This window comes from Periplaneta americana, chromosome 8 (assembly GCF_040183065.1).
Source record: "Periplaneta americana isolate PAMFEO1 chromosome 8, P.americana_PAMFEO1_priV1, whole genome shotgun sequence".
Lineage (NCBI taxonomy): Eukaryota > Metazoa > Arthropoda > Insecta > Blattodea > Blattidae > Periplaneta > Periplaneta americana.
Genome location: NC_091124.1, coordinates 49,897,521 through 49,923,114, shown reverse-complemented (window position 1 = coordinate 49,923,114; position 25,594 = coordinate 49,897,521). Strand labels below are relative to the sequence as shown.

General features: G+C 35.7%; 1 protein-coding gene and 1 long non-coding RNA gene across 4 annotated transcripts in view; one reads left to right on the top strand and one right to left on the bottom strand.

Annotated features, from left to right (window-relative positions):
• Positions 1 to 8,058, bottom strand: part of LOC138704709 (uncharacterized) — a 34,037-nt gene extending 25,979 nt beyond the window's left edge. The window contains exon 1 of the long non-coding RNA XR_011333409.1: positions 7,896 to 8,058. This is a non-coding gene — a long non-coding RNA (uncharacterized lncRNA). The remainder of the gene's footprint in view (positions 1 to 7,895) is intronic.
• jar (Myosin heavy chain 95F jaguar) overlaps positions 1 to 25,594 on the top strand; it is a 206,189-nt gene that overhangs the window by 129,448 nt on the left and 51,147 nt on the right. For all 3 annotated transcript variants that reach the window (XM_069832849.1, XM_069832848.1, XM_069832847.1), the window contains exons 3-13: positions 299 to 372; positions 785 to 914; positions 3,321 to 3,485; positions 6,372 to 6,634; positions 7,628 to 7,777; positions 10,342 to 10,601; positions 12,475 to 12,632; positions 18,900 to 19,064; positions 19,773 to 19,996; positions 20,758 to 20,955; positions 23,866 to 24,090. In XM_069832849.1, coding sequence (XP_069688950.1) covers positions 299 to 372; positions 785 to 914; positions 3,321 to 3,485; positions 6,372 to 6,634; positions 7,628 to 7,777; positions 10,342 to 10,601; positions 12,475 to 12,632; positions 18,900 to 19,064; positions 19,773 to 19,996; positions 20,758 to 20,955; positions 23,866 to 24,090 — 2,012 coding nt within the window. The remainder of the gene's footprint in view (positions 1 to 298; positions 373 to 784; positions 915 to 3,320; positions 3,486 to 6,371; positions 6,635 to 7,627; positions 7,778 to 10,341; positions 10,602 to 12,474; positions 12,633 to 18,899; positions 19,065 to 19,772; positions 19,997 to 20,757; positions 20,956 to 23,865; positions 24,091 to 25,594) is intronic.

Genomic DNA, 25,594 nt, shown 5'->3' with positions numbered 1-25,594 from the left:
TAGTAATGACAATGGAGTTAGGTTAGTCAACTTTGCCACATCAAAAAATTTAATTATCAAGAGTACAGAAATGCATATAGAGTGTTAGTTGGGAGGCCTGAGGGAAAAAGACCTTTGGGGAGGCCGAGACGTAGATGGGAAGATAATATTAAAATGGATTTGAGGGAGGTAGGATATGATGGTAGAAACTGGATTAATCTTGCTCAGGATAGGGACCAATGGCGGGCTTATGTGAGGGTGGCAATGAACCTCCGGGTTCCTTAAAAGCCAGTAAGTAAGTATGTTCTTTATGTTTCAGGTGCCTTAATGTATCTCAACCCTGCAACCCTCTTGAATAACATTCGCACTCGGTATGATAAAGACAAGATTTATGTAAGTAATTGTTTATTTTCTGTGGATTGAGAAGTTTCCATTAATTTACTGTATATTTAGGTAATGACGAGTCAGAGCTTCTGGCTACAGTTTATGAGGTCCCAGATTCGATTCCCGCTTGGAGCACAGGAATTTTTCCTTAAATGGATTTGTTTCTGTGTTCGTCCATGGTCTGAAATTTAGGTTAAGTTTATATTTAAGACCTCTCCTGGCATCACATAATCATACGTAGTCATCCTTCATATCATCGACGTAACTGCCTCCCAGGCACACCAACCTCTGAAGTGAGTTACATGCATGACATTGCCAGGAGAGAAAAACCAGAAATGTCGAAAGACAACCTGGTGACATTTATTAAAAAAATAATTAGGTAATTATTAAACTGCTGACATTTATAATTCTTCTTTTGCAGACATATGTAGCCAATATTTTAATAGCTGTGAATCCGTACTTCGAAATCCGAGACTTGTATTCTTCCATGACAATCAAGAGCTATCAGGGAAAATCTCTAGGTGTTATGCCACCTCACGTGTTTGCTATTGGTAAGTGTAACTCATTTTACTAAATGAATGCCTATAATTGTATATTTCTAGTTTATAGAATATCTATCAGAAACGTATTTCATGTTTGTTCTTTTTTGTTTGTAAACTAAAACTGTGGCACAAAAGCGACAAACATGGTTTCTTAATTACAAAATAAATTTAAAACTTTCTTAGATAAAACGTTAAAAGTATTATGATTTAAAGAGGTAATGTACCTTATAATAGATGGATCCTGTTCCAACACCGGTGTAGTGTTGTCTTCAACATCTTTCGAACTACTGCTGCTCCAGCTGGTCTTGATTTTCGGAGTTTGCATTGGTCAGTTGGTGGTGGCAGTGGTTTGTGTGTCGTGTATTATGATATCGAATAATGTATTCATATTGAATTGTAATTATGTATTAATTATATGCTGTGGGTTTGTTATTGTGTGCTTTTATATTTCGTTTTGTTCTAATATATTTAACTGTGAACTTTTTGGTGTGATGTGTAGTATTTCCTTATCTGTTTCTATGTTATTGTAGTCGTGATTGTTGTTGGTAATATGTTCTGCGTAATTTGATGTGATTTGATGAACACATTAAAGCTATAAGTGCTATAACTAAACTGTACATCACATCAAATTATGCAGAACATATTAACAGCAACAATCACGACTACAATAACATAGAAACAGGTATGGAAAAAATACACATCACACCAAAAAGTTCACAGTTAAACATATTAGGACAATACAAAATATATATACAAGCACACAATAACACACCCACAACACAATTACAATTCAGTACTCATACATTATTCGATATCATGATACATGACACACAACCAACCACCCCCACCATAAGAGCAACACACCCCCACACCTACAATTGACGAACGCAAATGCCGGAAATCAAGATCAGCTGGAGCAGCAGTAGTTTGAAAGACGCTGAAGTTAGCACCACACCAGTGTTGAAATGGGATCAGTCTGTCTCTCATAAGGTACATTTATTACCGCTTTAAATCATAACACTTTTAACGTTTTAAGTAAGAAACTTTTAAGTTTTAAACAAGTGTTAAAGTCAACATAAGAAACAATGACAAATAAATATTATGAACTGCAGTTGACATTGGCAATAGCAGTATACAAGAAATACAAGGAATGTACAGTAGTGGCAAAAAAAAAAAACAGACCGACCCTTGTAGCTGATTTCAGAGCCTTGTTCACTCCAGAGCACGATGGACTGGTAACTAAGACTTTCGTGGTTCGAATCCTGGCTGGGAAGGAAACTTTTTTTTTTGTTCCTTATTCAAATTTATTCCCAATACTTTTCAATTGCAGCGATATTTTACTACTTAATTAACTTATTATTCCCAGAACATGAATTTTACCAGCAATCGAAAAGTATTAAAATGTATTAGAATTTTCATCAATGTAGATGAAGAACTTGCTTTAATGAATGTTTCCCTCCCTCCCTCCCTCCCTCCCTTGTATATTGAACCAGATTGTCACGACACTGTTGACATTACGTTTTAATATAATGATTCAGCCAATGTTTGGATATTGTTAGATATGTTTTCAATTTTTTTTTTCTAATAATTTCCCGTCAAATAAAAAAAAAATGGTGAAATTAAATCTTTATTCAACATATCTTGCTACAGTTTCTTATAATGCTTTTCACGTGACTTAGTTCATATGTCTAATCATATTCGTGTAGCATATAATAGGGTAATTAACTTACCATAACTATTATCTGTGCATTTCGAACTGGCAGCTCAAGGTCAAGCAATGGACTGCATTTGCCATGTGTGTTTACTCCAATCCTGGGCCATTCTCCTTAACTAAAGTCAGCTGGGACAGCCGGAATTACTAGTGCAACAGTTCAGTTTTCAGTTCAGTGACTCGTGAATGGTTTGTACTTTTGTACGCTTGTACTTGACCTTGATCCACCAGTTCGAAATGCACAGATAATAACAGTGAAAGTCGACCTGGTTGGCAAGTTGGTATAGCGCTGGCCTTCTATGCCCAAGGTTGCGGGTTCGATCCCGGGCCAGGTCGATGGCATTTAAGTGTGCTTAAATGCGACAGGCTCATGTCAGTAGATTTACTGGCATGTAAAAGAACTCCTGCGGGACAAAATTCCGGCACATCTGGCGACGCTGATATAACCTCTGCAGTTGCGAGCGTCGTTAAATAAAACATAACATTAACATAACAGTGAATGAGATGCAACATTACAAGTAGGCAACATTGCTAAAGCTCGAATGGCTCATGTTGTTCTGGGCAGCTAAAAAGCTGCTATCTCCATGAACAAAGTTGCTAGAAAAGGAATATAGATCTCATCATTACAAAAAGATTGTTCTGTGTGATAAAATAAGTTCTCGATTTGTTGTATTAAAATGTATCATTAAAAATTAATTTTACAGCGGACAAGTCATTTCGTGATATGAAAGTGCTGAAGCAATCGCAGTCAATTATAGTGTCTGGTGAATCGGGAGCTGGGAAGACGGAGTCTACTAAGTACTTACTGCGCTATCTGTGTGAGCTATGGGGGACAACAGCCGGTCCCATCGAGCAGAAGATCCTGGATGGTTAGTTTTGTTATCTTTGCATGTTACGAAAGCTTCATCAGATGTATAATACAATGCAGAAAGGTAGAATACTGTCTATTTGTAATTGTAGACTCTACTAAACCTTCTGATGGAGGTTATGTTTACAAAATATGATTTTAGATTTAATTTTGGATCTTTTTTTTTTCTTGTTATTTCTTTTTCCTTCGTTATTTCTTTTTCCTACATTATTTCTTTTTTCTTTTGTATTTCTTTTTTCTTTTGTATTTCTTTCTTCTTCGTTATTTCTTTTTCCTACATTATTTCTTTTTCCTACATTATTTCTTTTTCCTACATTATTTCTTTTTTCTTTTGTATTTCTTTTTTCTTTTGTATTTCTTTCTTCTTCGTTATTTCTTTTTCCTTCTGCATTTCTTTTCCCTTCTTCATTTCTTTTTCCTTCTGCATTTCTTTTTCCTTCTGCATTTCTTTTTCCTTCTGCATTTCTTTTTCCTTCTGCATTTCTTTTTCCTTCTGCATTTCTTTTTCCTTCTGCATTTCTTTTTCCTTCTGCATTTCTTTTTCCTTCTTCATTTCTTTTTCCTTCTTCATTTCTTTTTTCTTCTGCAATTCTTTTTCCTTCATTATTTCTTTTTCCTTCATTATTTCTTTTTCCTTCGTTATTTCTTTTTCCTACATTATTTCTTTTTTCTTTGGTAGGTATTTCTTTCTTGTTCGTTATTTCTTTTTCCTTCTGCATTTCTTTTTCCTTCTGCATTTCTTTTTCCTTCTGCATTTCTTTTTCCTTCTGCATTTCTTTTTTCTTCTGCATTTCTTTTTTCTTCTGCATTTCTTTTTCCTTTGTTATTTATTTTTCCTTTGGTATTCCTCGGTATTTCTTTTTTCTTCGGCATTTCTCTTTCTTTCGGTATTTCTCTTTTCTTCGGTATTTCTCTTTTCTTCCATATTTATTTTTTTCTTCGGTATTTCTTGTTATTTCTTTTTCTCATGGATCTGTATAGTGCTACAATGCTGAATGATCAATAAAATCTATTTTTAAAAAAATCCTAAGATGCAAAATTTTTGGCGGGAATATGAAACATATTAATGTTTTTAATTAATTATTCATTTCTATACTCTATTTTGAAACTAACGAAAATTCATGGCAACATTTTTTTTCCAACTTAGTTGGTAACTGATAAAATAGTTTTCTCTAATTCATTAAGTGATCTCATATTACAATACTTAGGCATGGCACTAACTCTTAGCTATGGTTACATGTTCCATAGAACATTGACTGTAGGACTGTAGATATAATATGAAGACAATGTTAATCATGTAGTCGTTTCATCCTCCTACTAAGAGATTAATAAAAGATTACAGTACTCTGAATTATAGAGAGATGATAAAGTGATGGCAAGATGAATGAGATTGTCTGAATTTAATCTTCGTCCATTACAGTTTTTTATAGTTTCATCAGTACTTGTATTCAAGTGATTCACATCTAAATCATTTTAGTCGTACTCACCATCATATGTTCAGTTCAGTATATTAAATGGCACAAATTATTTGGATGTTTATGCTTTGATTATCAATAAATTGGTGAATTTTGCAATAATTATGATAAAGCAGTGATGGTTTGTTGTATAATTTCTAGGTGGTTGCAGTCCTATTTCTGTAAACATGACCATCAGAAAAGTTCACAGAACTATTAAAAATAAACTGTATCATTTGTGTAATGTCATTGTAATCGCAATATTCCGGGACTTCAAAAATAAGAATCTTTGATGTGCGTGGATTAAAGAAAAAAAAAAAAAGAAATAGTTTCACTGGCAAAAGAAAAACGTAAGCAATAAAAAATGTAAGAAAAAACGTAAGACATGGCAACCCTATCACAGAACAATAGAACATAAAAGACCCAATACGTAGCTAACATCAAAAGAATACAAACAACCTATTTGAATAAATACATTAAACTTAATACAAATATACCAGTAACAGAGATGATGATGATGATGATGATGATGATGATGATGATGATGATGATGATATACTTCTCATTATCCCTACAATTATTTCTTTTATACAGCACGAGGTTTTTTTTCTTCATATTCAGTTCTACTATTATATACCAGTACGCAATTTGTGATTATTTTTTTGCAATATATTTCCTTCTAGAGTTAATTATCTGATAATAAACTATGTAAAATTTATACCAGCGCCAATATTTTTATAGTAATTTCGAGTTTTCTGCAGTTTACTCTGTGGGTTATTTATATCATGTCTATATCTAGTTCTACAGGAGTGAATTATTTTATCTTAAATTATTAGTATTTGCTTTAATCCTTAGCATGAAGCCTGAAATGTAAATAGAAGAAAGAGTTAACATTTTATATTCACAGAAAACTGTTCTACAAGAGTCTTTATTAGTCATACCCTTCATAGTACGAATTGCTCTCTTTTGCAAACATGTTGTGCACCAGTGGAGTTAGACAAAGAATATTTGCGTACATGAGATGCGAGTGGAAGAAAGCATAGTAAGCAGAAATTAACTGTTTTTTCACCAGTTAGTTTTATAAGTTTTTTAATAAGTATATTATTCTCTACAACTTTCTCCACAATAATTGAATGTGTATATTCCAGTTTAATTTTACATCTAGATGTAAACCCAAGAGTTCAGCTGAATCGAATTTATTAAAGTTACCACTCGAATGATGAAAAATTATTCATTCACTTTTGTTGTGATTTAAAATAAGTTTTTTGTCACATGTATGACAACAAATATTGGTTCATTTACTGTATTTTGTAAGGTACATGTTACTTTAAAGGAGTATATTTTATTTAATTAAAGTTTTGATGTCATAAATATGCTCGTTCTAGAATGTATTGCTGTCAACATTATCTAATGATGAATGTTTATGCCCTTAGCAAATCCTGTAATGGAAGCCTTTGGTAATGCAAAGACAACACGCAACAACAACAGTAGTCGTTTCGGGAAATTTATGGAAGTTCACTTCGATAATCGCTACCAGGTGGTTGGAGGGTTCATCTCTCACTACTTGCTGGAGAAGTCTCGTATTTGCAGACAGAGTGAGCACGAACGTAACTACCACGTATTTTACCTCCTCTGTGCTGGAGCACCTGAGAGTCTTCGAGAACAGTTGAACATCACCAAGCCTGACGATTTCCATGTGAGTACAGTCTCATCCACTTGACTGGATACATTTTGGTATTAATTTTATCTCTTGATCTACTGGGCGTTCATTTCAAAGTGTGTCATGACGTCACTGTTGTTGGGTCACCGATTTGAAGCGAGTTTCAGCTTATATGTTAGAGAAGTTGCCTATTATTTAAGGCGTTCTTCAATCTGAACTTGAGAACGTGTACGGTATAACTTGAACATCGCAGCAACAGATGGCGGTCTGTACCGTCTGTGTGCTACCATAACCTCTTTCGAACTGTGTTTTGCGCCGGCAAGTCGTACGCAGGGTATTTGTTATTATCGGTTGCGTACGGTAACATTCCACAACACAAATCAAATGCTCCGTGTCCATGTTGACCGTCGAAGTTAATGTCAACAAATACGTAAGTAATCGTCTTAACCCTCTCCCCATATCCCGACAGTACGTATTTGCAAACAGTTCACATTGCTGCCACTACCAGCGTTACCGTACGTATCGGTATGTACTCTTCAGAATGAACGCCGTACTTGCTAGGCAGCTTTTCTGCCTCTTAGGTTATACACCTCTGCGGAAGTGTAGGAAGATTGAATTCTCTAGGCTCATCGGCTAGCCACATGACGGCATACAGCGAGCCATGACACATTTTGAACTGAACACCCAGTAGTTCTTCACAGGTGTCTCAAAAACATGCCTGAATGTTCACGTATGTAAAGATAGTTTCTTTGTTTAAAATAATATTTGCAATAAAATAAAGTTACAAAACTCCTAGAAATTTCAATGTACTGTCCTTCTTCCTTCTTTCCTTCTTTCTTCTTCTTTTTTTCTTCTTTCTTCTTCTTCTTCTTCTTCTTATTCTTCTTCTTCTTCTTCTGCTACGGATTTTACAGCCTTTGACCATCTTCTCACTCTCAATCTTCATGTAGGCTGTATCTTACTAAGGCATCTTCAACACTCCTATTTCGTTTATTTTTTTTCTTATTCTATGCCTAAATTTTTTGTTAGTACCTGAATCATGGATGCACCCAGTACTTCACAACTAACGCAACAGAGAAGCAATTGAACAACAGCCAAAAGAGCCAGAATCACCTTTCAAAAGGAGGACTTCGAGATACAATGTTGGATGATGTTGAGGACTTCAAAAATATGGACACTGTAAGCTGAACAATTACCTATATTAATTACTTGATGCATGTTACGTAAATGAATATAGAAGTATTTTATTTATTTATGATACTTATGATGTAATCTAGAAGTGTATATTTAGTTTTACCTTATACTCTATCGTCCTGGGCCATGGCGTCGTGGTCTAAGGCATCCTGCCTAGGACTCGCATTACAGAATGTGCGCTGGTTCGAGTCCTATGGAGGGAAGAAATTTTCTCGTGAAATTTCGGCAAGTGTATGGGACCGGTGCCCACCCAGCATCGTGATGCACTTGGGAAGCTATGATAGACAGCAAACAACAAAATTCATCATATAAACAATCATCATTCACAGCCGGACATAATTTTCAAAATTTGAACATGACTGATGTTACACAAATGGCAATATATAATGTTACACATTTGTATTTTTTATTTTCTGTCTCTTTATGCAACGTATTTATTTTGTTGTACTTAGAAAAGCCCGTTTATTTGAGACACTTTGTATTATTATATTATTTCCCATCCAACATAAATTAAAAATATAAGTGAACTTTCAGCTAAAAAATACACCATCAAGAACATTCGTAACATACTTCGTTTTCATCTTTTAACACTTATACAATTTTTTTATTCCATTTGAATATATAAATTATTTTTATTAAGATTATAGGCTATTCTGAATGTATTTGGTCATTGGTTGGTACTTATGTTTAAATCTGTTATCTAATATCAGTAAAGAGCAATCAGTGTATACTGTAATGCCATGAAGCGTCAAAGTGCTGTATCAAGTTTTTTCTTCTTCTTTCAATAGTGATGGTAGTGGTATGTCGGAGATACAGTGATTGATGGTTGCATTCCTGGAAAGGAATTCATAGAACACGACACATTCTTTTTATCCCACCTGACACACAGCAATCATTTTCTGTGGATGGATGCTAACTTTTGTATGGTGGGGGGGGGGGGTATTGAAATGACAGAATCATTTTCTTGCAGTGCTTTCTCCTATGGTATTCTCTCCATACACGACACAAATGTTTCGAACCACTTCTGCTGTCTTTGCCCTGCATTAAACTCAAACAGAAGAATATGTTGGAAGCGTTCGGTTCAATACATGGTAAATATGCATCCATAGATAGTTACTAACCACTAGGATCGCTACTATCGCCTCATTACAGACAATGCGAAATAGTACCTGCACAGTCTATTGTTCCTAGTACTCTCAAAACTCAAGCTTCGTGACTGTATATACTAGACTGTGGTGATATTGTGATGATGAACGAAAACTCTACGAACTTATGCATGAACATAATATAATCACTTTGAGCTGTATTATCGTTAATTTTTACATTAATTTAATTTATTGGTCTGACCCAATATTTTGGGTTTGCCCTGCGACACAGAATAGCTCACAATACAATTTAAAATGAAAAATTATATAAACAGGTTTCAGACAAAATTGATTAAGACATAAGAAAAAAATATAGAACCAAATATAATATAAATTGAATGTACACCATAAAGATGCTGATGAAATATCACTACAGAAAATTTTATTATGGTGGTGACGATGGCATCTTGAAGATCTCTCGTCAGCTTGTATTTTTCCCTCCACTTTACAAAGGCTTTCGGAATGGTGCCTCTTGCTCCGAAGAAGAGACCGGTAACTGTGATTTTTTCTATGTTGTATTTCGCCGATAGGTATTGAATCGTGGGCTCGTAGATTTTCTTTTTCTCTTCGTTCACTTCAGATGGTTGAGTGGCTGAGATTTCAAATCTGATTGTAGGATCAATTATTTCGGCTGTCTGTTTATTCCTATTTATAGCTATGATATCGATCCTACGATTGCTTCCACCATCAGCAATACAATGAACTTTCTCGTGAACGTCTAGCTTTTTGGATCGAAGTGCATCTGCGATAATAGAACGTATGGTGTTGTGACGTTTTATTCTGAGTACTTCTCCCTGTGGGCAACTCCCAAGCACATGTGGTAAAGTTTCATACTCACTGCAGTGCCTACAGTGGGTTGTGTGTGTAGAGCGACCAGGGAGAGAACGTACTGGTGCCACCATCACAGTCATATTTAGCATATCTCTCCATTCAGAACTTGATAACCCTTCATGCTTGATGATCCACGAGTTGGCTGCAGGTACTTCTTCGAACAATACAACTCCTTTTCCCTTCTGGGGGTATGCACACCAGGTTTTAAATTCACGGTACCGAAGATGTTGCCTTAATTGCTTCATGGATCCTGTAGCCTCATCTCTGCTCACTTGCAATTCCGACAAGCAATGGGTTCTTATAGTGTCGTAGTCTCGTACAGCATTAACGTGCAACAAAGCAAATATCTGATTTACAGCTTCACTGCAAACTTGGTTTTTTGTTCTGTAAAATTCAGTTTTTACAAGTTATCAGCTTATTCACCGGGGTCATACTCTGTTGCCTGAAGTAGTAATCTTGGGCCTTTTTGAGTTTGTGACCAAGGAATCAGGCATGCCCCTTACAATGGAGTGAATACAATGGGTAAAAAGACGAAAACATTCGCTCATATGAATTTTATTTGTCACATTCCAGGCCCTGAATCGTTTAGGATTATCTGACTCAGAAAGACTGAATATCTATACCATGGTGGCTGCTGTGTTACATTTGGGAAATGTTGCCTTCGAAGACAATCCAGAGGACACGAAAGGTGGCTGCAAAGTTTGTGCCAACTCAGAAAAGTCGCTATCAATTGCAGCTAAACTAATGGGAGTGGATCCAGGAGAGTTACGACAAGCACTAGTGTCCAGGGTCATGCAGTCAAGTCGAGGTGGACTCAAAGGCACAGTTATCATGTAAGTGAATTCTGACAAATTCGTTAAAATGGATAAATCGTAAAACAGCGAACGCCAGTAGGGGAAGTTATCCCCACCCTCGCTGCTCGGCACCTCGCTCGCCTGCTCTCTCTCTCTACTGTCTCTCTGTCTACTATCTGCTGTGCTTCGGTGGATCACTGCCTACCGCCTCACACGTATTTCATATTTTACAACACTTCACAACACAATACAACCAAATTAATGTGCATTAGACAACAAGACATATCCAACGACACACATTGCATTTCTGCAATACGTTATGGCAGTTCTCTTGAACATAAATGGATTCATTTTCTCTTCTACCACCAACTCATCTCGGTAGCCGAGAGGTCTAAAGCATGACCAAAAATCGTGTGTGCGTGCGTTTCGTTAGGAAGATCGTCAGATCGAATACTGCCCTCTGCAAAGTCATAAAAAAAAAAAGGGAGAGAGAGAGAGAGGGCAACAGGACGAAGTTCCTCTTTTGCTTCATAGATGCCGCATTCACTCTTTTTGTTCCACTTTCCTCCACTAGATGTCACCCCACCCTAAACCCCTATTTCCACTCTTTCCCGCTAGAGTGTGTGGTGAGCTTGTAGGGGGAAAGTGGAAAGGGGTCGTGGGCGGAGATTAGCGTTCGCTGTTTTACGATTTGCCCGTTAAAATACAGTTAATGTAAGTTTTTTTCCTCATTTTGTGGAACATAAAAATTTTGTGATACTACAACAAACAGATTAGTGTCTTCCAGGCAGTAATTCATCAGTTGAAAGACTTTTCTCCACAATGAACTCAATTGGGCTGATGAAAAGTCTAGAATAAAAGTTGAAACAGTTAAAGCCTTGTTACAAGTGAAAACAAACTTTCATTTCTTATGTGAAGAACTTAGTGTGAAGCTGTATGGGAATGAACAGATCCTTAAAAAGATGCATACTTCAGACAAGTACTTGTAATATGTGTGTGTTAGAGTTCAGTGTGTGCAATATAATGTGAAAGACTTCCATGCATGCATCAGTACTGAAATTGAATTCTTAGTGGCTATAATTATATATATATAGGAGTTACGTATGTTTATGCATTTAATTCAAAAAGTTAAGATATTCTACAAATTTAGTGTGCAAAGTTCTGTCATTGTATCTACTGTTACATACCGGTATTGTATTTTCTACATTTCAACGGAGAGTGACTAGGTAAGCATTTGTGGTTTTTCTTGAAATTGCCAATGTCCCCTGCTGGATAAAAAAATCTGACAATACAGACAACTGGAAAGATCATCTGAGGAGTATGGATAAATCAAGAATACCAAAAATAGCCTTAAATCATTAGGAAGAAGAGAGGTGGGATGCTCTAAAATGGGATGGAATTGAGGTTGGAATAGGACCAAGGATCTAAATCCGTGTGAGACAGAAGAGAAGAAGAGTGGTATGACGTTAGTCATTGTCAATGACATTAACCAGGACATGTTGACTTAAAGTTCCAGTTCTGATACTGCAAGTGAGGATGAATGTGATGAATAACTAGAAGTAAGGGTGCCTTCATAACCTATATTATGATACAGTTTTAATCTTGAGTGGTTTTTAGCACAGGTGCGTATTTTATTTGCCACTATTTTTTTCTGAATTTTGGGATAAAAAAAAATTGGGGTGTGTATTATATGCGATGGTGTGTTATATCCAAGTAAATACATAAGAAAGAAGACAGAGATGTTTAGTTAATTTTAAAAAATAAAAAACAAAAATAGGCTGTACTACTTTTAACGAATTACCATTACTTAAACTACTACATAAAATCATGTAACTAGATTTTACTGTTATAAAACAATAAAAAATACTTCCTTTCTCGCTGTAGTCTGATGTTTTTGTTTAATGTTTTTCAGGGTTCCACTAAAGGTGTATGAGGCAAACAATGCCAGAGATGCTCTTGCCAAAGCTGTTTACAGTAATTTATTCGACCACATTGTCCAGCGCATCAACAAGTCAATCCCTTTCAAAGCTTCAAGCTATTACATCGGAGTATTGGATATTGCAGGATTTGGTACGAAAATTTGTTCAATTAACTTTCTATAATTTTGAGGGTCATAATTTGAGAAAGTATAAGTGGAGTTTCATATGAATTTTATCTATGCTGATATTAGAAACATTCCACACAATTTTTCGATATATAATAAAAGAAAAAAGCGCAAGTACATAATTGTCACCAAATATGTTGTATATTAGTATTTAGTTGAATAACTTCTTATTACTGTCCTTACTGTATGCACTGTAGTAATTAGGAATACATTTCCTGTTGTAACAGTAGTGTATAATGTATTTGTGAATTGTCTAACTTTTCGGTCAAAGTTTGAAAAGTTTTTTAATAGCTTATGATAAGTGAGCCCATGTATGGTGGGTCCCTATCACCACGGCATGGCGCGTCCTCAGGTTGCGGATAGAGGAGACGGCCTCCAGATATGGAGGGTAGCTGCGAATATATTGAATAAGCAGTCGTGGACAGCCGATAAGGGGTGGTCCTCCAGCTTGGGGGTTGGGCGAAGGGCTAACAACCCATCACCGTAAAAAACAGCTTGTTACGAATTCCTACAGTAAGCCTCGGAATAGGACTGATTCTCTGGCACGACCACAGCAAAGGAATAAGGTTTTGAGATTTGGCACTTGGAACGTAACTAGTCTTTATAGAACAGGAGGGGTAACATTAGTAGCAAAAGAACTAGCTAGATATAGAATAGACTTTGTGGGAGTACAAGAGGTTAGGTTAGATGGGAATGGCATATCACAAATAGGAGATTACTTGTTGTATTATGGGGAAGGAAACAATAATCACCAATTAGGAACAGGATTCTTTGTACATAAAAGAATAAAATCAGCAGTAAAAAAGGTCGAATTTATCAGTGACAGGTTATCATATTTAGTACTTAAGGGTAGATGGTGCGACATCATGGTTATAAATGCTCACGCCCCTACAGAAGAGAAAGACGACTATATAAAGGATAGCTTCTATGAAGAATTGGAACATACTTTTGATCAGTTCCCTAGATATCACATGAAAATTTTATTGGGGGATTTCAACGCTAAAGTAGGACGGGAGGAGATTTTTAGACCAACTATTGGAAAAGAGAGCCTACACGCAATTAGTAGTGACAATGGAGTTAGATTAGTCAACTTTGCCACATCGAAAAATTTAATTGTCAAAAGTACAACATTCCCCCATAAGGATATACATAAATATACTTGGACTTCTCCAGATGGATTGACACACAACCAAATTGATCACATCTTGATAGATAAACGGAGACATACTAGTATAGTAGATATTCGAACTTTCAGGGGTGCAGACTGTAATTCTGACCATTATTTGGTGATTGGAGAATTAAGAGAAAGATTATCAGTAGCCAAGCGAGTAGAGCAACAAGTTAATATTACTAAATTCAATATTTTGAAATTAAAGGACGAGGAAGCTAAGCAAAATTATCAGGTCGAAATTTCGAATAGGTTTGCCACTTTAGAAAGTTCCGACGAAGTTGAGAAAGAATTAGATGTTAATAGCGTGTGGGAAAATATCAGAGATAGTATCAAAATTGCAGCTGAGCAGAGCATAGGTTATTATGAAACTAAGAAAAAGAAACCGTGGTTTGATGAAGATTGTTGCATGGTAGTAGAAAGAAGGAAACAGGCAAAATTGAAATTCTTACAGGATCCAGTTGAGGAGAAGAGAGATAATTATTTCAATGAAAGACGGGAAGCAAGTCGTACACTTAGGAATAAAAAGAGAGGTTACTTGAAGGAAAAACTGAATGAGGTAGAAACAAATAGTAAGAATAAAAACATTCGAGATTTATATAAGGGTATAAAGGAATTTAAGAACGGATATCAGCCAAGGGTAAATGTGATCAAGGATGAGAATGGTGACTTGCTTGCAGACTCTCCATCAATCCTAAACAGATGGAAAAACTATTTTGCGCAACTACTAAATGTACATAGGCCAAATAGAAATGATCGGGACGAAATTGAAATACAAACTGCTGAGCCATTTATACCCGAACCCACGCTTTCAGAAGTCGAAATTGCGATAGAAAATCTGAAAAAGTACAAGTCTCCAGGTATCGATCAGATTCCAGCAGAATTAATACAAGAGGGTGGAAGTGCATTATATAGCGAAATTTATAAACTTGTACTTGCTATTTGGGAAAAGGAAATTGTACCAGATCAATGGAAGGAGTCCATAATTGTACCTATTTTTAAAAAGGGGGACAAAACCAACTGTGGTAACTTTCGAGGAATATCACTTCTGTTGACGTCGTACAAAATTTTGTCCAATATTCTTTTGAGGAGATTAACTCCGTACGTAGATGAAATTATTGGGGATCATCAGTGCGGTTTTCGGCGTAATAGATCGACTATTGATCAGATTTTTTGTATTCGGCAGATAATGGAGAAAAAATGGGAGTATAAGGGTACAGTACATCAGTTATTCATAGATTTCAAAAAGGCATATGACTCGGTTAAGAGGGAAGTATTATATGATATTCTTATTGAATTTGGTATTCCCAAGAAACTAGTTCGATTAATTAAAATGTGTCTCAGTGAAACATACAGCAGAGTCCGTATAGGTCAGTTTCTATCTGATCCTTTTCCAATTCACTGCGGGCTAAAGCAGGGAGATGCACTATCACCTTTACTTTTTAACTTCGCTATAGAATATGCCATTAGGAAAGTTCAGGATAACAGGCAGGGTTTGGAATTGAACGGGCTACATCAGCTTCTTGTCTATGCGGATGACGTGAATATGTTAGGAGAAAATACACAAACGGTTAGGGAAAACACGGAAATTTTACTTGAAGCAAGTAAAGCGATCGGTTTGGAAGTAAATCCCGAAAAGACAAAGTATATGATTATGTCTCGTGACGGGAATATTGTACGAAATGGAAATATAAATATTGGAGATTTATCCTTCGAAGAGGTGGAAAAATTCAAATATCTTGGAGCAACAGTAACAAATATAAATGACACTCGGGAGGAAATTAAACGCAGAATAAATATGGGAAATGCGTGTTATTATTCGGTTGAGAAGCTCTTATCATCCAGTCTGCTCTCCAAAAATCTGAAAGTTAGAATTTATAAAACAGTTATATTACCGGTTGTTCTATATGGCTGTGAAACTTGGACTCTCACTCTGAGAGAGGAACATAGGTTAAGGGTGGTTGAGAATAAGGTGCTTAGGAAAATATTTGGGGCTAAGCGGGATGAAGTTACAGGAGAATGGAGAAAGTTACACAACACAGAACTGCACACATTGTATTCTTCACCTGACATAATTAGGAACTTGAAATCCAGACGTTTGAGATGGGCAGGGCATGTAGCACGTATGGGCGAATCCAGAAATGCATATAGAGTGTTAGTTGGGAGACCGGAGGGAAAAAGACCTTTAGGGAGGCCGAGACGTAGATGGGAGGATAATATTAAAATGGATTTGAGGGAGGTGGGATATGATGATAGAGACTGGCTTAATCTTGCACAGGATAGGGACCGATGGCGGGCTTATGTGAGGGCGGCAATGAACCTTCGGGTTCCTTAAAAGCCATTTGTAAGTAAGTATGATAAGTGAGCATTATCTGGAAATATAGTGGAAAAAGATAATAAATTTATTTTACAGGCTACTTGCTACATTCTTCTTGAAATCCTCCATTACTTTATTACCCGGTATATGAAATATAGAGAGGAAATATTGTGATGGCACAAAAAATCGATTTCGAGATTTTCACGCAAATGATGTTTCAGTTACCCTGATGTCAAATGTGATGTTCGAAATTCTATGTTCAACGACTTGTCATAAATTATTAGATGGCTTTTGCTCATATTCATTACCTTAGAGTCAATTTAACTGGCAATGATTTATAGTACAAGAGAGTAATATTAAATTTTATCCTCAAGTGGAAAGCTTAGTGCTCAAGGCAAAGCTGAGATTGACAATTTCCATGAGCGCATAAAATTTGTTTACTCTCGTTTGCTATGTAATATTTTATCCATTACTGGTTTCAAAATTTAATTTTGAAATGCAGGCCGTTTCTTTGTACTGTATCGTTTGTGAAGAAGTTATAAATTAATGAATGTATGGATTTTATTGTTGTTGGTTATGATGGAGAGAGTGATTTAAAAAATGTTTTTTCACTGCTGTGAATAAAATTGTTTAGTTTGCTAAAGACGGTAAAATAAAGACAGTTTAGATACCAGTTATGGTTAAATATTATTTTTACTAAAAAAAATTGACGAATGTTTGTGTGTGGGAAATAATAGAAATTTATTCAGTCGTTTGTAATGCCTTTTAAAATGTGTAGGCCTACACAAGAAAAAGTGACAAATGAAAATTTAGACATTGTGTTATGTACCGTATTCACATTTCCATTTTTTGGGGACGTTAATTTTTAGTTACATACCAGTACTTTTCTACTGAATAACTTTTAGAAACAAAGTTTAGAACTTAAAGATACTAGGCCTACATCTACAAATTGCTTTTTAAAATTAATATGATAGCTGTTAATATTAATAGCTGTTACGAAAATACAGCAAACTGTTCTTCTCCCTCCCCCCCCAAAAAAGTTAATAAATGTGAATAAAATTACATCTTTTATTGAAAATAATCCTTAAAAATGTTACCTTCCTTGCCACAATAATTTAAGGATCATGGAAGACAGTTGGACTGGAATGAGTCACTCCTTGTAATAAAAGCGTACCTGCCTTTCACAATCAGTTGTAAAGACCACATTGTAGTTGTGAGTTATAACTCTTTCTTTAACAGTTTGTTTTCATAGTTGTTATGGTTGCTTGACAAGTGTATAATACAGGTAGAATTTCATTATAAATTGCTAATACTTTGCAATATATCCATCGATTTTCGTAAATAGGCAGATAATATTGCATGCAATTACAATATATAAAGATTTATATCCTAGGTAATTGTGAAAGATTAATATGTTGTTGTTTTCTAATGCCAGGTGTTCGACACTAAAGTCATTTGACCTCTTGCACTCCAATATTTTTCAAAGATATTGTCATGGGCAGCCACAGAAGCACAGATTTTGAGGTGTTCCGAATCCATTTCTTGATTTGAATTGCACAATGGGTAGTTAGGGGACTGATATATTCCAATTCTATGCAGGTGCTTGGCCAAACAGTCATGGCCTGTTGCCAATCTAAATGCAGCTAAAGATGATTTGCGTGGTAAATCGGGAATTAACTATGGATTATGATGTAGAGAGTTCCATTTTTTCCCTTGAGATTGTGTTATCAAATTTTGTTTGTTGAAGTCTAAGTATGTAGATTTAATAAATCTTTTCACACAGTAATACGTAGATTTAGTAACAGGTCTGTAAGTAGCAGTGCTGCTCTTCTTTGCTAAAGCATCTGCATTCTCGTTTCCCAGGATTCCACAATGGGATGGTATCCATTGGAATACAATTCTTTTATTGAGTGATATTAATTGAGAGAGCATTTTGGTTATTTCTGCTGTTTGAGATGAAGGTGTGTGTCTAGAGATTATTGATAGAATAGCTGCTTTGGAATCTGACAATATAATTGCATTTTTAAATTTATTGATGTGGCATAGAAGATTAATATTATATATCTGTACTTGGAGTGTAAAACTTATTGAATTCGTTACTTTTTGGAATTACAAATACATACACTTCCTGTGTGTAATGGAGAAAATGAAAATATATGTTATTTAGGTTAGAGTGAAAGATGTCATTTCTGTATGTGTTGTAAATTATGGTTAAAGAAGATAAACTAGAAACAGGAATACAGGTATTCAGAAACAGGTTTTTCAGTATTCCCTAGTCTGTTAGATGTGCTTCGAAATGTACACAGGTTCCATCTTCAGGACAACTAAGTAGTACAACTTGAAGAACTGCTTACTTTGCTCTGAAGATAGAATGTGTATGCAGTACGGTATGCATAAAAATATGGAGATGTTAAGTTTTAGCACATGGTAGAATACCAAAGAGTTTGTTTCTGCAGACAATCACATAAAAGACTAAATTATCATATAGAGGAAGAGATATCTTCGATAATATGATGAAGAATGGAATTGTTATGAAACATACAGTGAAACATGACATTGATTTTTTTTTTTTTTTTTACTAGTTGCGTCATTCTTGTAAATTAGTCAGCTTCAAAACCTCATATTGCTTGGTTTCTTTCATTCTTGTGTAACCGATTTTTTTCTTAAATGTAGTTAGGAAAAATTCATAAACTTGATGAATATGTTTGTAATATGAACGTTTTCTATAAAAAAATTTTACTTTTACAGAATATTTCACAGTCAACAGTTTCGAACAGTTCTGTATCAACTATTGTAATGAGAAATTGCAGCAATTTTTCAATGAGAGGATCTTGAAGGATGAACAAGATCTGTATCAGAGAGAAGCATTGCAAGTTCCAAAAATAGATTTTAGAGATAATCAGGACTGCATCGGTAAGTAAAAATTAAAATATGTATTACTCGACCAAGGCCAGTGGAGTCCTGCAGTCCGGAGCACCACTTGTACTTCTCCTGTGTTCATAAAGTGACATTGCGATTGTTCACATTACACCCGCATCTCCACTTGCCTCGGTCGAGTTATAACAGTAAGTTGTACTTAACTGATTTTTTTACAAATAAATGTATTGTCACTTTAGTCACTCAAGTGATAATGCAGTAATTCAGACGAGAATAAATATGATTACAATATTCCTTTCAAATTGCTTCTTTCGATGTTAACAGTAAAATTTCCAACACCATTTTTGTTAATAAGCATCGTTAACACTAACAATAATTATTACTATACGTATTATAATTAGATGACTTCGCTGTCCTCTATTGAATATTTGTGATCAGTGACTAAAAAAAAAAAAAAAAAATGTTAATATGTAGATAAAGAACTTAACGTGCAGTAGTATAGCTAGTATTTGACAGGTATTTACTGGTAACTCATGCTTCGTTTGTTTATTTTATTTACGCGTATTTATGTTAATAAGTTACATTCAGAGTATAATAATTGTATAACCTACTTTTGGCATTTAAAAAATTCAGTACGTAGCATCTAATACTCTGGTTTTGGGTAATTCTTTTTTTATTTTAGATTACCGGTATATTTATTTTAAACATTTAAAATTTGATTTTGAAATTTGCTTTGTTTCACAGATTTAATAGAGTGTAAAGGCACTGGAATATTCAGCATTCTCGACGAGGAATCAAAGCTCCCAAAACCCAGTCCTGAACATTTCACTATGGAAGTTCACCAGAAATGGGCTGGACATTTCCGATTGGCTCTTCCAAGAACATCCCGATTAAAAGCACATCGTGATACTAGGGATAATGAAGGCTTCATGATCAGGCATTTTGCAGGCGCAGTATGCTACAGGACTGTAAGTCTATTTAAACACAGATAAAAATGAAAGCCGTAATTACTAAAAGTTCTTTCTTCTTAAAGACTTTACATAAGTACCCGTAGTTGATAAATGGTGCAACAAATCAGTCAGATGAGATTGAATCTTGTTATTCTTTGCGTAGGAATTTACAGTAAAAATAAGATGTGAAGTTTTAAACTGTTTGTCACAGTTTTTCGTGTGGCACCCCATTGGCCAAACAGCTATCTTCTTTCTGTGCTAATAATCCAAGTTCAAATCCTGGTGGGTTACGGCCAAAAAAAATATGGTACCGATATCTATTTTTACTTTACTGTTTCGATTAATTGAAGTTAAATTGTTGTTGTTGTTTTCTAATGCCAGGCGTTTGACAATAAAGTCATTTGACCTCTTGCACTCCAATATTTTTCAAAGATATTATCATGGTCAGCCACTGAAGCACAGATTTTGAGGTGTTCCGAATCCATTTCTTGGTTTGAGTTGCACAATGGGCAGTTAGGGGACTGATATATTCCAATTCTATGCAGGTGAATGAAGTAGCCACCAAAACGTTAAAATATGGTGTTCACTTAAATCGGCTACAACTTGCCATTTTCACTCCAATATGAAGTTAAATTAAATGGGGTTTTCTGCATTCTGTCTGTTGGTTTACAGTTGGGCCTATAGCATTAATAATTTATTTTTTACGTATATGTAACATGCTTTTAAATTGCTTCTAAGTACTATGAAAATGATAATGTAAAAATCTTTTAACTTCGTAGGGTGAGTTCATTGAAAAGAACAATGATGCACTGCATGCTTCGCTGGAGAGTTTGGTTCAAGAAAGCAGAAATCCTTTCCTTCAGAGTTTATTTCCATCTTCGAACATGAGCCAGCAAAAGGGTAAACTTACATTCAGCAGTGTTGGTTCCAAGTTCAAGACGCAGCTAGGAGAACTTATGGATAAACTTAAGAGCACTGTAAGTATTAAATGTAGCCTGTCATATAGAAAAATGGCTATCATATGTATTTCTATTCAGTGTCAATTTTAACTGTAGACTATATCTCTTCCAACAACAGACTAGCATGTTAAATTATAAGAGCAGTAAAACCTTAATCATGTAAAATTTCTACTCACAAGCTTTCAGTAATGTAGTTAAACAACTAGATCTTACATTAATCTAATGTATACTGTCTTGGGTAGGATAGGGTGCACGCAATATATACATTGTTCATTTCAAAACTTCCCAGTCTAAATAAGTGCCTATATAATTTAAATTAAATTTAATTAAGGGGTTAGGTATAGCTTACAGCAGTAAAATTTTTGGAAATATTCAACATTCTTTTCCTTCATTACTGTTTCTTGTATAATAATATCCTTCTGCTATATGAAAAAAAAAAATATTTTTACGATCAAAAAAATTATTTATATATATATTTTTTCAAATTTCAAAATGGTGGCAGTCTACTGTGCAGTGATGAAGCATTTCCCTCATAACTCATAGACTTGTTAACTTTTCATGTTTTCTCTCTTTTATTTTATTGCTGAAACTCTTATTTACAATATCATGCTCTTTCATCTACATTCCTTAATAAATAATATTTTTTTTTATTTGGTGTTAGATGAAAGTACTGATATTTGGCCATTTTTTAAATGAGTTTATTTTTTATCAAACAATCTATCAAAGGTAGAGAAGTGATCTTGCATTATATTGTAGAAATGACATGCATAAATAGACAAAAGATATTTCATCACAGAATGTTTTATAGTTTTTGAGTTATGTGGGAAACGCTTCATCACTGCACAGTGAACTGAATTTTGAAAACGAAAATGTAAATAATTTTTTTTTTAAATAGTAAAAATATTTTTTTCATACATCAGGACAGTGTTTTACACATACTAATTTTCATTATTGTACAAGATACAGTAATGGAGGAAAAAAAAAAAAGTTGAAGATTTCCAAAATTTTACTGCTATAAGCTGTACCTAACCCCTTAAACAAAAAACACCTCAATTTAGATATTGAGGGGGAAGTTTAAAACCAGTCTTAATTGCATATTAGTTTTCACCCCCTTACCTCCAGCCACTCCCAGTTTGAAATTTCAAATGGCACCCCTAACTTGTGATACTTAAATTTGAAAGAATATTCAATTGTTTATACACCTCATTCAATTGTTTTCGCATCTTTTGTTTTCTATCATCGTCTGGCAACCTGGATTGTTGTTTTTGATGATTAGAGCTGAAGAGAATAAAGCTAAAAAGACTATTTCATGTAATAGTTGTGTTTGTTTATTAAATTATTTTAAGAGAGGACAGAAAACATTCTTATTGATTAAATTTAGGAAATTACACACACAAAATAAACTGTATTTTCATCCTACAATCAACTGACAATAACAATACAGGTTCCCAGGTAACGATAGAAAACAAAAGATGCGAAAACAAATTAATGAGATGTATACACAATTGAATACTCTTTCAAATTTGAATATCACAAGATAGGGGTGCCATTTGAAATTTCAAAGTGGGGGGGGGGGCTGGAGGTGAGGGGTGTAACCTAATATGCCGTTGAGACTGGTTTTAAACTTCCCCTTCAGTGTCTAAATTGACGTGTTTTTTGTTTAATTAAATTGAATTTATATATGTACTTATTTAGACTGGGAAGTTTTGAAATGAACACTCTGTATACATAGACTGTGTGGGATATATGGAATAGGTAACCTATAATGGATAAGTTGACTAGTTTACATTGGATTGGATGGACGACATTGAGATTGCTGCAAGATTATATAATTTATATATCACCTGAATATAATAGCACAAAATTTCAATATGAAAATTTCCCCAAACAAAACAAAAATTATGGTGTTCCAAGGTAAACAGCCAGTTAGGAGTAATATTTGCATTGGAACCCATACGTTAGAACAGGTAAACTCATTTAAATATTTAGATTTGACATATTTAGCCCACCTGTTACTGATATATCTGAAAATATTCAACATTTTAATGGAGCCTTAAGAACCATCAACCCGTTTTTCACAACCACGAAAACCCAAAAACATACCAGGTTAAAAGCATATAAAGTTCTAGCAAGACCTGTCCTCATGTATGGTAGTGAGGCCTGGACTGTCCGAAACTCAGATGTTCAATGCCTAACAACTGCGAAAATGAGATTTCTGAGGTGGACTGCCGGCTACAGCTTGCTTGACCACAAAAGGAATGAACTAATTACAAAAGAATTAAAAATTACACCGATTTTGAACATCTCAACCACTATAGACAAAAATGGCTTAACAATGTCAATAGGATGGACTGTTCCAGACTCCCAAGACAAATTCTTCGCTATATACCACATGAAAGACGATCTTTGGGACGCCCCATGAAAAGATGGACGGAGACCGAAACAGGCCACTAGGCCTAATACCTGCAAGGATGATGATGATGATGATGATGATGATGATGATGATGATGATGATGATGATGATGATGATGATGTTTGGTTGTTTGCACTGTGTCATAAATGTACATACAGAGCAGTTAGTAGTGTAAGGGTCATCAAAGCACAGTTCCTTACTGTGAGAGTTCAGATGTAATCTTGAAGTGAAATGGACACTTAGAGGTGCTGAGTCACATCAGTCAATTTGGTTTAGAGTTTGTTAGTGAATTGATGTGATACTCAGTTCTATATTAAAATTATCATTCTGCTTAAGTTATACTGTTCATTGTTAATTGTAAGTATAGTTTACAACAAAGAGCTTTTATGTACAGTGTGATCCAGACAAACCATTTTAATGAGTTAAAATTTCTCTTTGGAAGTTTGTATAAATTTGAAATTGAATATTGTATAATATAATAGACTATAAAAGTAGGACTGTTTATTATTTTACAGGGCACAAATTTCATAAGGTGTATCAAACCAAATCAGAAAATGGTGGATCATCAGTTTGAAGGTGGTTCAATTTTGTCGCAACTTGAATGCTCAGGGATGACCAGTGTCATGGAACTAATGCAGAATGGCTTCCCTTCACGAGTTCAGTTCGCGGACTTGTATAAAATGTATCACAAATTCTTACCACCTAAACTGGCATCTTTGGAACCTAGGGTCTTCTGCAAGGTAAGACAAATAGTCTATAAGGAGTTGATATGCATTAATTGAGTAAGAAATGTTACACAATAATAAAGAGTATACTGCTGATCCCGCATGGGATCTCCACTAGGCTTTGGGCAGTGAAGCACAAGACTCTGAAACTAGACAAGCAAGGTAAATCCTAAATATTTTACACGGTAAAAAAAGTTAGAAATTTAATCAGTTATTATTCTTTCACTATTCTTCTCTTCAATTTTCTTTCTGTCTCTTTTCCTCTTTCTGTCAGTTCCTCCACCTTTCTTACAGTTGTTCCATCTTTCATTCGGTTCCTCCATCTTTCCTGTCTGTTCCCCCACTTTCCCCGTCTGTTCCTCTGCCTTTCCTGTATGTTCCTTCACCTTTCCTGTTGGTTTTTCTACCTTTCCTATCGATTCCTGTACCTTTCCTGTCGAATCCTCTACCTTTCCTGTCTGTTCCTCTGCCTTTCCTGTCTGTTCCTCCGCCTTTCCTGTCGATTCCTCCGCCTTTCCTGTCGATTCCTCCGCCTTTCCTGTCGATTCCTCTACCTTTCCTGTCTGTTCCTCTGCCTTTCCTGTCTGTTCCTCTGCCTTTCCTGTCTGTTCCTCTACCTTTCCTGTCTGTTCCTCTGCCTTTCCTGTCTGTTCCTCTGCCTTTCCTGTCTGTTCCTCTGCCTTTCCTGTCTGTTCCTCTACCTTTCCTGTCTGTTCCTCTGCCTTTCCTGTCTGTTCCTCTGCCTTTCCTGTCGATTCCTCTACCTTACCGGTCTGTTCCTCTGCCTTTCCTGTCTGTTCCTCCGCCTTTACTGTCGATTCCTCTACCTTTCCTGTCTGTTCCTCCGCCTTTCCTGTCGATTCCTCTACCTTACCAGTCTGTTCCTCTACCTTTCCTGTCTGTTCCTCTACCTTATCGGTCTATTCCTCTGCCTTTCCTGTCTGTTCCTCTGCCTTTCCTGTCTGTTCCTCTGCCTTTCCTGTCTGTTCCTCTACCTTTCCTGTCTGTTCCTCCGCCTTTCCTGTCGATTCCTCCACCTTTCCTGTCTGTTCCTCTACCTTTCCTGTCTGTTCCTCTGCCTTTCCTGTCTGTTCCTCTGCCTTTCCTGTCTGTTCCTCTGCCTTTCCTGTCTGTTCCTCTGCCTTTCCTGTCTGTTCCTCTACTTTTCCTGTCTGTTCCTCCGCCTTTACTGTCGATTCCTCTACCTTTCCTGTCTGTTCCTCTACCTTACCGGTCTATTCCTCTGCCTTTCCTGTCTGTTCCTCTGCCTTTCCTGTCTGTTCCTCTGCCTTTCCTGTCTGTTTCTCTACCTTTCCTGTCTGTTCCTCCGCCTTTCCTATCGATTCCTCTACCTTTCCTGTCGAATCCTCTACCTTTCCTGTCTGTTCCTCTGCCTTTCCTGTCTGTTCCTCCGCCTTTCCTGTCGATTCCTCTACCTTTCCTGTCTGTTCCTCTGCCTTTCCTGTCTGTTCCTCTGCCTTTCCTGTCTGTTCCTCTACCTTTCCTGTCTGTTCCTCTG